This window comes from Crassostrea angulata, chromosome 6, assembly GCF_025612915.1.
Source record: "Crassostrea angulata isolate pt1a10 chromosome 6, ASM2561291v2, whole genome shotgun sequence".
NCBI lineage: Eukaryota > Metazoa > Mollusca > Bivalvia > Ostreida > Ostreidae > Magallana > Magallana angulata.
Window position 1 is genome coordinate 28,358,220 of NC_069116.1, and position 14,348 is coordinate 28,372,567.

Consider the following 14,348-nt stretch of genomic DNA (forward strand, 5'->3'; position numbering starts at 1 on the left):
AGTTTCTTGCAACTTAAATTCTACTTTTAAACAAAAAAGTACGATTTTTTGATGTTAAAATGTGCTTCAGTTTATGTTTAAATGAAAACATAAAAGTATAACGAAAGATTTTCCTGGTATTTCATTTCATTATTGATGAAATTTGAAATCAGTTCTGTTTTTCAATTTCTGTACAAGTCGAAAAACGCTTTTCTTAAAACAAACTTAAACAGACGAATATGTAACATTATAGAAATACATATAAATTAAACATAAATAAGCATTTTGTGCGAGTTTGCCTTAACTCAAAAAAAAAATCATATAAATAAAAACAGGAAGGTCAATGCCCCAAATGCCTGTGATCAGTATATAGCTTTAACGGTATGAAGTAAGAAATCATTCATCACACTCGAGTTGCTACTGATGAACTGAGCACAGTACATGCACATGAAATACGTTTAAAGCAAAGAAAAACATACGTAAGAAATGCACTGCATGTATCATGATAATTATTCATACGTATTCATACGTAAAAATTTTATTTTAACTGGCTCGACGAGGGTTCAATTTTGTCAGTAGCTGTGCTACATGTATAACGCACTTAGAAAATTTATGCACTTTGAAAATAAATCAAAGTACGATAAATTTAGGATCAAGTCAACTCATTTTGAGTAAAATTTATTTTTTTCACATGCATAAATATGGTCGATATTAACGCACTATGAAAAAAATATTGTACAGGGTCCAGTCGAAATTGTTAAGACCCTCAAATACTATAAATAATTGTTTTTACCTAGTTTACAAAATTCAGTAGATACATGTATATATTTAAATTATTTAATAAATTAAAAAAAGAAAAGAAAAAACAACATAGAAATCCAACAGGTTCATTTTCATCAGTATTGATCAGGACCTGTAAAAAAAGAAAGAATAAATATAGATAAATAAAATTATAATGATTGTCTTGTAAAAAATAATAAACAAATAAAATAAAGACTCTCCAGATAAGTAGTTCTTCAAAATGGCGATATTTTCCAATAAGTCAAAATATCAAGATCACAATATATATACATGTAGATGAATAAATATAAATAAATAAAATTATAATGATTGTCTTGTAAAAAAAAAAACAAACAAATAAAATAAAGACTCTCTAAATCAGTAGTTCTTCAAAATGGCGATATTTTCCAAATGGCGATATTTTCCAATAAGTCAAAATATCAAGATCACAATATATATACATGTAGATGAATAAATATAGATAAATTAAATTACAATGATTGTCTTGTAAAAAATAACAAACAAATAAAATAAAGACTGTCTAATTAAGTAGTTCTTCAAAATGGCGATATTTTCCAAATAAGTCAAAGTATCAAGATCACAATATTTATACATGTAGAGCTCTATTATCATAAAAATGTGTCTTAAGGTATTCAATGTAAAACGACCACATTTTGTACCTAATAAATGAATGGTCCGATATTCTTAATGACGTTTAGAAGCTGTTATCAAATACTCCGACAAAGGAATTTTCAAAATTTTGATTATTGCCCAATAAACTGTACCTTGAATTTTACATTGAACTCTAAGGACAACGCATTTTTTAATTTTGATATTGTAAAAAGTAACTTGAAATTCATACAAATCTCTTGGAGACTATTTGCTTACACTTTTTTTTTTATCAAAATAGGAAATATAATGGATCAATTACCGCAGATATTTTGAAAAAAATTAAAATTTTCTTATTTCCATCATGGAAAGATATCTCTTCAAACAATTTTAAGATACAAAACGACGGGCTTCTTATATGTTGTCAGTCATGTGAATTTGGTTCATTTCACTTTCATTGTTATCTAACAATACCTATTCAAATTATTCAAAATGATTCAATATTGTTCAATATCTCTTCATTATACACTGAATACGTTAACCGATAATTCTAGGTGCATAGCCTCTCTTACCATCATTGATTTTCCTTATTCCTGCAAACATTCACCGTCTGACACAACGATGACACCCCTGTTAACAAAAAACATGTGTTATATACATTGCATAATTACATACATGTAAACATTGCAATGACTCTCTGATATATATATATATAGAGAGAGAGAGAGAGAGAGAGAGAGAGAGAGAGAGAGAGAGAGAGAGATTGCAAAGTTTATTAAAAAAATTGCATTCCACCTATCCTATCATATTAAGATGGCCGAGTAGATAGGTCAAATCTTTAATTTTGTCTTGTTGTCTTGTCCGATCTCTATGTCGACTTGTTAGTTATCATGATGAATGATATGACAAGTAGATGAGAGTAACGCCAAATTAGCATGTGTTGAATAAGGAATAACTGCTAGATTTTGTGAGTTTATGACAAAGATAACTCGGTTATACAAGGTACCGTTTCAAAGTTGCACTGGTTTGATTCTTAAGATGAAAATAAACAAGATACAAGTGAAAAGCTGTCAATGTGACGGCAAACCGGGTTTTCTTTTATGTGAGCTGTATCCATAATTCATGTCAACCTGTATCCAGTGAAATGGAGTACCCTATATTTAACATTTTGCCGAAAAATGACTAAGTTCAAAAGAAAGTATTTTCTTGATTAATAATTGGAAATCAAAATCCGAGCAATATGCACACCTCTGATATATGTACAATTGATCTGCAAAAGAACAACTTCCTATCTTGAAAACTGTAGGAGGAGTTATCCGTACAATGAGGGTACCCTATATGCAATATTTTGCCGAAAAATGACTTAGTTCAAAAGCTGGTATTTTTTTCATAAATTATCGGAAATCTAAATCCTAGGAATATGCACACCTCTGATATATGTACAATTGATCTGCAACAGAACAACTTCCTATCTTGAAAACTGTAGGAGGAGTTATCTGTACAATGAGGTTACCCTATATGCAATATTTTGCCGAAAAAATGACTAAGTTCAAAAGCTGGTATTTTTTTCATAAATTATCGGAAATCTAAATCCTAGCAATATGCACACCTCTGATATATGTACAATTGATCTGCAACAGAACAACTTCCTATCTTGAAAACTGTAGGAGGAGTTATCCGTACAATGAGGGTACCCTTTTGGCAGCCGCCCGCCCGCCATTTTAATAACCGGATTTTTCCGTTGGAAAACCCGGTTAAAAATGGACATTCTATCAATGGACCAGATGACGTCACACTTACAGACAGTCAGCGTCACATTGTGTTCCGTACGTCTTGCCGTCTCCGCCACAGACCGGTTTGTACTGGTGAGGGCAGTTACAAGAGTTCGGACATTCTCCTTTAGAAAAGATTTCGACGCCCCTGGGGAAAAAGAATATCACCATGAATTTTCAAATAAAATGTGGCATGATTCCTTATTTTATAAAAACAACTCAAAGTATTGTTGAATAATAAGTCTACATCCAGGTCAATGTTCAGTTATGTAGATTCAATACATTACTTTTTAGGTTATAATTTCGGCTAAATAAATCTTCATTTTTTTTTTGATAGACATTTTCTTACGCCAAAGACCTTTGGCGAGACAAAAGAGCCCACACAACTTACGCGCATTCAGCATAGCAAGTGTTGTCATACGTCTCTCCATCGGCACCACACACGGGGCTGTACTTGTAAGAACACTTGCAGGACTTTCTGCAGGCTCCGGTGTGTTGAACTATGACTCTCCTATACAGAACAACGTGATAAACTATGGTTACTTTACCTTCTTTCCATTAAATGGAAATAGTTTCCAAAAATACCCAACCGTTTGAATTGTGAATGTTTAATCATATAATATATTTTAATAACAACCGTAATTAATTCGGTTTTATTTTAACATCTTTATCATTGTTTAACTTTGTCTTTCTTTTTAATTAAAATAAATGACATTTCCATCATTTACATGTACTACTTAGTCTATTGTTTAAAAGGTTAACAAATCATGTTTAATAAGCCGTAAAACAAAAACAAAAATGGATAATATAAGGTAGAAAATTATGACCAAACATGCAGAAAGAGTATACTAATATTCAAAATATTGTAAATGTCACCAGAAAGAGCAAGAAACTCCATGCAAACATAAGAAAACTCACAACTATACATAAAACTCAATCTTTAACACTTTTAAATTAACAAAAATCAGTATTTGATCGAAATATCTTTAAATATACATGTACATCTTTCTCAGGTTACAGGTAGAAAAGAAAAGAACAGTTACTACAAGTCATGCAGAAGACTTAGTTTCTTAGAATACTTGGAATCCGACTTACCGACCAGTGTCTTGTTTTCTTTAATTTTATACGGTTTAAAAAGGTCATTTCAGCATATTGTATAATTGAAATTATAAATTATCATAAGGATAGAAAAGTGTATTTGTTAAATTGAATCTCAACTGCTTCGATGTATTTTGTTATCATGCCACTGTCGTTTCAACTTTACGATAAAACTATACTCTGTCCCAAGATATCATTGATTCACATTTTACTTAATTACTCGATATATTTATAAATATCTCAGGGTTCAAACGATGTTCATTCAAAAGTGTAACAAAAAATTCCAAGATTTCTCAGTTGAAACCCCCGGTAGCTTATCAGGTCTCGATACACGGCTAAAAAATGAGTGATGACTACGGGGATTTTGTATTGTAGCAAGCTCGGATGATAACGTCGAAAAATTGCACGAGGTATTCCGAGTGACCTCCAAATGAAGAAGATGTGTAATCTTCCCCCATTATTAATCTCCGTTAGAACCTGTGATTTTTTTCGAGTGAAAAATGATAAGGTGTCAATGAAGATATTTTACCTTACATCGAGTTTAATTTCACTTTATTCACAGGTATGTATATTGTTTTTTTTATTAAAAATCGTCCAAATGTGCTGCATATATATATTTAGGAACAGACTATACATGTAGTATCTTTTAATGTCATGTACAATTTATTTCTCATTAACCTAAATTGTAATGGACCCTAGCATCCAAAGAAGTACAAACAAAGATCAAGCCAGCTAATGGCGTGCCTACACATACATGTGTTTACCATTTTCAATTTGAATGGAAACATAGACTCGAGACTGAAAGTAATTTTCACTTGAAACTTGCAAAGCAATAACCGTGGATTTGGTAAATTAGTATAATCTAATAAATTATATTTTGATATATATAAGTTTATCCATGAAATATCATACTCTACTGTACGATCGTTCAATAATAGTTCTCGTTTGTGTGTATTTTTGTACATGTAAACCAGTTAACTTAAAGGTTGTGGTAAATTCCAAACTTATATATCATTACTAGAATAAGAACGTCTATGAGTTGTACTAACAGAAGAGTAATAGAATCATTCATTATTACGAGTGTAGGATAGTAAAATTCCACTGAGGGGACAAGATTCACGGTCTAGGACGAGGCTCTGCCGAGTCCTAGACGGTGAATCTTGGCCCCGAGGTGGAATTTCACTATCCCACGCGAGTATGTAATGAATGATTATTTTTCTCGCATTATTCTACATAAAAACTGATGTTTGACAACTTTCTATTTTGACGTTTAAAAGTGTACTTTCGGTTTATCCCGCCGCGCACTACAAATAGTGCAAGTGAAGACGAGATCATACGACAATATTTTCAATGAAAATATGATTGAATTGTAGTCATCTAAACAAAATAATGACTTATAGATTAGCTAATTCCATCATTTATCATTTTCTTGCAGCATACGATTTTTGTTTACATTTAAGAGCGGTGTAGTAATACTCAGTGTAAGACAGAAAAGTTTCACACTGCTGTCTCACACTGGACAAACCGATCTCACACCAGTGATTATGCGAGAACAATAGATCTAGATCTATTTAGTACACGTAGCATTAGCAGAAGGATTCGAAGTTGAATATGTAGTAGTAGTACTTATATGTATGTTTAAAATTTTTAACACGATTTCAAAGATTTTTGATTTTTTTTTCTACGCTCCAGGTGCAAATCTTCGATACTTTTTGTGTTTGAAGATTTCGGATAAACAAAAATGAACAAAAATAAAATTCTGTGACAAATTGCAACTTACGCACAGTCAGCCTCGCATTCGTTACTGTAGGTTTTGTCGTCTGATCCACAAACTGGTTCATAGTTTTCGGGACACGTGCACTTAGTGTGGCACGGGCCAGCATGTACTACTGACACACGACTGTAAATAGAAAATTCATATATCGTTATAGTATCCAGAAACGTACTTTTGTTTTGTACGGACCAGTTATGTTTTATTGTAAATTGTGAGTCAAATATCGCCAAAGTACACAAAGACATGCTTTGGTGTAGAAAGGGTTATAATGTATTATAATTTATGACACACTACTGTAAATGAATTATTTAAAATCTTATATCACTATAGTATAAAGTTTTTAAACGGACTGTAGTGAACTTTTAAGTGTTAAAATTGTTACAGCATACCTCATTTAAAAAGTAAAACAAGAATCTTGCTTGGCAAATAAGGTGCTAGTAATCATCTGTGTCCCAAGAAATAGGCATTTTGACAACCCCTAACGATGGCTTGCTATGCTCTTTTTGATTTATGATCTTCAAATTTTTTATGTTCAGTTGCAGACCTTGTTATTATAGTATGGGTCCATCAGTTCCAAATGTTAAGAATACTGTTTTTCTCAGAAGGCAAAATCAATCCAGGCAGGAAATTCTAATGTGTATTTACGGTAGTAATAATTTTGATTTATTATTTTTCATTGAAAATAAAAGGGTAAATGGCCATTTTGCCATGCCAATGGTCGCTAATTATGTCGCAACAAGATCCATCAAAATTGAACCAGCAGCTATTAATTGATTGATTATTTTAATTGAAAATATATGGGTAAATGACCTCAAAAATATAAATGAGATATAATATAATGATATTGACCTTTTAAAACATCAATAATGTGATGTTTTCCAACCAGTGTGTTTGAGCGAAAAACAATAAAAGTAAAATTTGGCCATATCTTTTTTTCTTGAATGTAAATTAACAAATGACTTTGAATATCTTATTCGAAAAGTTAGAGCTATCATATCATTATTTTTTCATCATTTTTACTTGGATTAGGAACAATATTTGTCTTAAGAAACTTTACAATAATCTGTTCCATTCTTTTTTTTTTGTTATCTCAAGCAAAGAGTAAACGGAATCCCTAACCATTACCAAATTATTAAATATTTGAAATGTATATATTAACGCTATTTCAATGTTTTAATTAGTGAAAGATTTAGGCGTTGTATTTTTACATCAAACACCGATGGAACATACGTTTTGTTGGTTTTAATATTTACGAATAATTTGGATGCATGGCATATCATTGTCAGAAACCCACGGCAAGTCTTACATAACCCCCGAGTGACGATTGGCCAACTGGCTGAACATTTATCGTTCTAACGAATATTTATCATTCTGCTCCCACCAATGAGTATCTTTGGAGGCTTGAAAACAAAGATATTTTCTGTACAAAATCATTTGCTTCAATAAGCATGCATACGTGGTTGATGGGATTTTTTTCTCAAAAGTGTGAAGGAGGCAACGACGATCGGATCGAGTAAGATTAATATTCATGAGAAAGGAAAAAATATTCAGCAAGTTTGATCTAATCGGCAAGTGTTTGCAATCTTGTTCTTGGGTTTATGATGATGGTTTGTTTTCAGACAGATTAATGCATTTATATATGCAACAGATGAAAGTTCTTCAAAATTATTTGAGCATGTGCTACATTAAAAGATAACAAGCAGATAATTATAAATTTGTTACATATTTATGACAATTTATTACTTTGTGATGTTACTGAATTTGAAAAACATGTTTATTTCTTAGTTATGAAAATAAATTGTTGGGAAAGATGTATCAACTACAAAATTGCGACTGAAATGTACATGGATGTTCTATTATTTATTTTGTATTATATACATGTTCTTTGTTATAACACGTCACTGTACTAAATCTTTACTTAATACTTACTTACCTTAAAACTAAAATATAGAGTTGTTAAAGTTTAGTTTATAGTTCTGTTGTAATTGACTTAGAATTGAGATTATCATTAACATAATACTGAATGTCTTACTATTCACATTCGGCGCTACACCAGCTTGAGTAGGTCCTTCCGTCATCCCCACACACGGGGGCGTACGATGTGGTCAGACAGCGGCAGGACTTACGGCATTTCCCCGTGTGTAGCACCTTAGTACCCCTGTAGAAAATCAACAGCATGTATCATAAAAATGACAAAAGATTATTGTTAATTAGTACCTTTGTAAAACATGGATAGAGTTATTTAATTATAAAGAATGATTAAAGATAATATAAGATTTTGTTGTTGAAATTATACTTCATTAAAAACTATATATTACTTAAATTGTGCATATTCTGTGTATTTGATTTGTACAATTTTAATGACAGTTGTTTAATTGTTTTATTGATTTATGATGTAAGCTATTCAAACTTGTTTCTAATCCTTTTGTATATGTTGTATACAATAAAATATATTCAGTTCAATCAAAGGTTATATATATATATATATATATATATATATATATATATATATATATATATATATATATATATATATATATATATATATCTGTTTTTGCCAATAAACAAAACGGAAAGCACAGGCACCCAAAATGCAAAATAACCTTACACAAACAAGTGCTGAACAACGATGTAAGCATTAAAGGTTTATGTTCTTAAAGTATCAAGTTTCGCCAATCAACTTACGCACAAGTCGCCTCGCATTCATTGTCATAAGTTTTTCCATTCTTGCCACACACGGGCTCATTTGTGTTAGGACAAACACATCCTTTAGAACATGGCCCGTCGTATAACTTTTTTACTGATCTGGAACGAAAATAGCATTCTAATGAAGTTTGTATTAGAATAGTAATTGCTTTGATTTTCATTTGTCCTCGAGGAGGACATATTTCATAGTGTATTGACAATCGAATCATATATTATGGAATGACAAGTAACAAACGAATGAATTTAAATAGCTATTTCTATATTTCGTGGTGAAACTGGAAATTTGAACAAATCCGGTCGCAACTTTTAAATTATCACTAACAACCAAAACTATTAACCTTTTGATTTTTGTCTTCATAAGCAACGAAGATAAAACATCGTTTTAAAATAATTAAAATGCACCTTCCCTAATTATATTTGCACCTACAGCAAGAACAAAGGAAATGAGGTTAATTTGAAATCATTTTCTCAAGTGCAGAAATATGATGAATAACCGCCAGCCTGGAGAATGAATAAGACAACTTTAATCTGAACTTTTTCAACTTTCTAAAGACGTTCATTCTTAAAAATTGCGTATTTAGTTCAGCGATACTAATGGCTTAATTTTAAATATATATGATCGTGCACCGCTCGGAAAATGGATTTCGCAGATCGAGAGTTCAAACCCCGTTCGTTGTGGAGTTAAAGCGCAAGTAACTTAAAGATGAATGCAAAGCGCAAGTAACTTAAAGATGAATGCATTCGACTAAGATACTATTACGGTGTAAGCGTTTTCTGCCCTGAAATTTTCCGTGTAAAGTAAATGTACCGTTTTCCCTATACTTCTTTTAGTTCTACGGCATTTGCTAACAAATGTGTAAATTATTTAGTTATGTCTTCTTAATTTTAATTTTATAAGCATTATGTCAAAATCTTGAATACTGAATTTTACATGTGAACTATTCTAAATTTTTCAGTTATTAACTTTGGTTTTGATTACTTTAGAAAACAAATATTATAACAATATCAAAATTAAAGATTTTTTTAATGCTTAATAGGTTTTTTTTTCATTCTTTACAACATAATGATGTGGAAAATCATACTGCGTATGAAAATGGCATGCCACGTCAGTTCATGCAACAATTTCTGAGAGTAATCAAAAAAAATTAATCCATCATTTCTTTCATAATTTTGTAGCAATAATCATTCATAATAAATACGTATTAAATTTTACAACTGAAATGTTAAAATATGAATTTTAAAAGATCAGATTTATTGAAAATGACAAATAGGTGTTCGTTGTCACTCTTAGTCACACACATCATGGCGAGTTTTGTTTTATGAGCTTTAAAATGGGGTGATTGAAGATACATCATCATTTATATAAATTATAAAATCGTGATTTAAAAAAAAATTGACTACAAAGACTTGGTTGTGGAATAGAAAATGAAGTGATTGTTTTCCCCCCATTATTTCAGGAATATAATGGGCATTATTTTCATTTCAAGAAAAGATATTGTCGTTCACTTATTTGCCAATTTGCATCTGTCAATAAGGATATGACTAAACATCACCATTATAATAATTATGTAAAATGTTTAAATGGCACTTTATTATAAATAACATTTGCTTAAACAGAAAACGGAAGGTCATTGTTGTTCGAGTTAAAGTACATACATCTGAAAAAACTCAGCAGTTATTTGATTTTTGTTATAAATTTTACTCTTGATGAAGATAAATAATTTGAACCAAAAATAAGCATGTGAATGAGTAAATAACTGAATCAGATAGGAAATGTGCATTTTAAAAAAAGGACATTTGTTTCTTTTTAAGTATAAATAAAAAATTAAACTCTCTCATCGGAATAGTCAATAAATATGGTCTTACACGTAAGTAAAAAAAAAAAAAAAGGAATATGAGAACTTAATCAGTACTTGATAATAGCTAATAGGAAAAATTAAAGTTGTTTTTTTTTTTAGAATTTATTTCTTCTGTCATACAGCGTTTGTTAGATGTCTTGAAAATTCTTATAGAAAAATTGGTCTAACCTTTTACAGTCCAGAAGACATGGGTTGTTATACGTGTTCCCATCCGTTCCACAGATAGGCTCGTAATTCCACGGACAGGTACACTTCGGGGGTGGAGGTGGAGGGGGTATTGGAAGAAAAAGCGCAGAAGCAGTGGTCACGGATACAACGTAAATACAGATATCTCTCAGTTTCAGCAGCATCTCTGTAAGTATGAAATTATTTCTATCAGTTTGTTATTAACATGTGTCACAACAGTTACCTGTTGCACTGTAGGCAATCATTCATATTACTTTTTTATTACGCAGTTTTTATTCTTGTTAAATTGAGTTGACTTCAGTAGTTTATGGCATTATTAATAATTCATAAACGGTTAATTTGTTTCATAGCCAGAAGTTCTAGGATTCTATTTTTAAGATATAATTTTTTCATTGATGTCGTCTAAAAGAACTTACTTTCGATAGTTTGCAAAATTGGTGGCTTTTATTCTATCGTATGTTATGAAATCAAATACATGTATGATCTGAACAATACATACTAGCATACGATTAAGTAAAAAAAAATGTTATTTTAATGAATTGCATAAATTTTGTTAATTTCTTGGCAGTGTATACAAGTGACCTAGTTTGTTTTCATCAATTTTTGTTTAAGTTTAATAAATTAACATTTTTTTCTCGTCAAATAAATAAATGATTGAAATATTAATTTTTGTATTCTTTTAAGTTCATACCTTGCTCTTTGAAAAGTAAGACAAGGAGTTCTGATTAAAATAAATTGAAATTACCTTTGATTAAATTCCTGGTGTTATTCAATTCAACAGTCCGATTTATATAGGTTTGGGAATGAGGATTGCGCTTGCTTATATTGAGCAAAAACAAATTATGATGAATGTCCTATTGTATTTTATATTGGTTCCCAATTCCTCACCTTGATATGTAAATTTTGTAATAAAGCCTAAGGGAAATAAAATGAAATGATTTTTTATACTCAAAAGGTAACATATGCAGGAAAGCTAGGGATTACCATATTGATGTTTAAACTGATATTTCAAATATAAATATTCGCTTGTCTCGAGGACAGGTCACTAGTTGATAAAAAAAATTAATTAAACCTTTTCATGATAAATGTTGTATTACTCTTTTGCATGTAACGAAAACTAACTATAGTTTGGCAAAGCTTTTGATTATGGGTAATTGCATATTGAATATTGTACATATTTTAATGCAATAAAAAAAGAAAACAAAACAAACATTGTGTTAAATAAAGAAAAGATAATACCCCCTTCCAAGAAAATCAAACGACCACAACCCCCCCCCCCCCTTAAAAAAAATAAATAAATAACTGATCAGTGTATCTATATCTGTCTAATAAACAATGTACAGAAAGAGTATATATCTTTTATAACTTTAATGTGAATGTACTCGATAAAACAGAAAGTATCATGCTTGCTGAGCTGAATTCCACAATGTGTTTAGCATACAGAACATGGACTGTTATTTTTTCAGGAGAAGTAAAGTTTTGCTGTTTGAAATTGTTTATGTAAAGAATGGTATTTTGTATCTGTTTTCAGTTTATGAAATAGGGTTTTTTTTCCTACGTTTTCATTTTTTTTTTATAAAATTGCTTTTGTGCGTTTGGTTCTAACAGATTCATCATGAACAAAATATTGATAGATCATTTTCATTTCACCAATCACAAAAGGCTTGGTACGAAAAGAAGGGGGGGGGGGGGATTGAAGAAATATCAAATAATAAATAATTTAGCATAGTATTATTTCATTTGCTAAAAATTTTACGAATTACAAGCCACACACAATACATTGAAACATTTATGGTAGCAATGTATAATCATAATAAATTTGTTTGTAAAACATTTACTTTGTATTTGTACATGAGAGACGATTTATACAGAGGGTAATATGCGTTTTAGTTTCATAATAAATATTAAATTGAGGAGAAATTATAGTATTTCATTCGTAAATGTTAGAATCATATACTATTGATGTAGTTTATCAAAGTATCAGAGACCATGATGAAATTACATGTCAGGAAGGTGACTTTGAAACCCAAAACTTGGCGCCATGTGCACAAATGGAGCACGTAAATTCAATAATTAAAAATAAATGGATTCCCTTTCAATTCCACCTAATGAAAAAGGGTTTGGTAAATCAATTCGTATCTACATGTACATCGTCCTTGACGCCTGAGGACGATTTTTATAATAAAAACAATCATCAATTTTGATAATCGATTATTAATTAGACTTAATGACATGTATTGTTTTAATAAAATCAAAAAAATACGAGGTATGGTAAGGAACATATGATTTATCATCATGAAATTGCTTCCTAGACGACTAGTGTAAAATATACTAAAAAGAAACATTTTAAAATAAAGGACAGGATATGACCCAATAGTTCGGATATGATCTACATATATTAGATTGACCTTTCAGTACTCGTTTATTATGTATCAAAGAAATGACACTATCCTAAAATTAGTAATTAGCTTATGTTTTAGACTTTCAGAGTGGAAAATTACACCGCACCATATAGAGCAACTATAAATTATATTGTTTTCTGGTATAAATATTACTATTATATGGCGGTTTACAGTCAGGTAAGATAAATTTTAACTGTGAATACAGAAATCTGTTTCTATGAAAATCAGATTTATACGAGATTAAAAATAATCTGTCAGGTTTGAATGAGCGAAATATGACTCACTTTAAGTGTGTACAGAAGTCTCTTTTTACAATAGCTAATGTACCTTAAGTAAGTTAATAAAAAGTGACAATTAATTACTTAAGTTTATGTAAACTTCTGCCCAATGATCGATTGTGGGATTGTGTGATTCTTATATCTCAGTTACACCTCTCTTACCTTTAACTGACTGCATCATAAACTCGCTAACAAAAAAATCTAAATACAATGATTGAATAGTCAATTGATACTTTTATTAAAATATATTCTCCAAAGAAGAGATTTATTGCCAGACAATATGTTACATAACTTGTAGGCGCTTTTAGCTGAAGATAAACACAATTGAATATCAGGAAATGTCAGTGACGGTCATTTTTAATTTACAAAACTTGCAATAAATGCGCAAAGAAATATACGTATATCTTTATGGAAAATTGACTTTTCATTAGTTCTGTATTTTCATACTGTTTCATTAACTTAGATAGGTTATATCACTAGGTAACACCTGAAAAAAAAATCTATAAAACCAAGACCACACATAAGCAGCATCACAGCTGCAATGTTACAGGCTCGGAAATGTATGACTGATTATGTTTTAATTGATCATTGCACTTACCTCAATTAATATATAGACGATGCAACTGGACTGATTTTTTGTATTGTGCTCGCCGATATATATATATATATATATATATATATATATATATATATATATATATATATATATATATATATATATATATGTATATATATATATATTAAAAGTGAATTATAGGTCCGATTGACAAAGCATACTTTATTTTAAAATGATTGATTAAAATGACATAGAACGTATTTCCCCTTAAAGACTACTGTACAATAGCTACGATACAGAACAATTTTGGTATGTAATTGAGATTAAAAAAAAAAGTACTGTATCTAGA

The 14,348-nt window shown here is 30.2% G+C and overlaps 1 protein-coding gene across 1 annotated transcript; it reads right to left on the reverse strand.

Annotated features, from left to right (window-relative positions):
* Positions 1–771: 771 nt before the first annotated feature.
* On the reverse strand, positions 772–11,905 carry LOC128190859 (serine protease inhibitor dipetalogastin-like). Its single transcript, XM_052863070.1, has 9 exons — positions 11,509–11,905; positions 10,746–10,929; positions 8,698–8,817; positions 8,045–8,170; positions 6,019–6,138; positions 3,532–3,651; positions 3,169–3,288; positions 1,941–1,998; positions 772–892 (listed from the first exon to the last, which is right to left on the reverse strand). The coding sequence occupies exons 2-8, from the start codon at positions 10,925–10,927 to the stop codon at positions 1,956–1,958; spliced, it is 831 nt and encodes a 276-aa protein (XP_052719030.1). The 5' UTR covers positions 10,928–10,929; positions 11,509–11,905; the 3' UTR covers positions 772–892; positions 1,941–1,955.
* Positions 11,906–14,348: the final 2,443 nt, after the last annotated feature.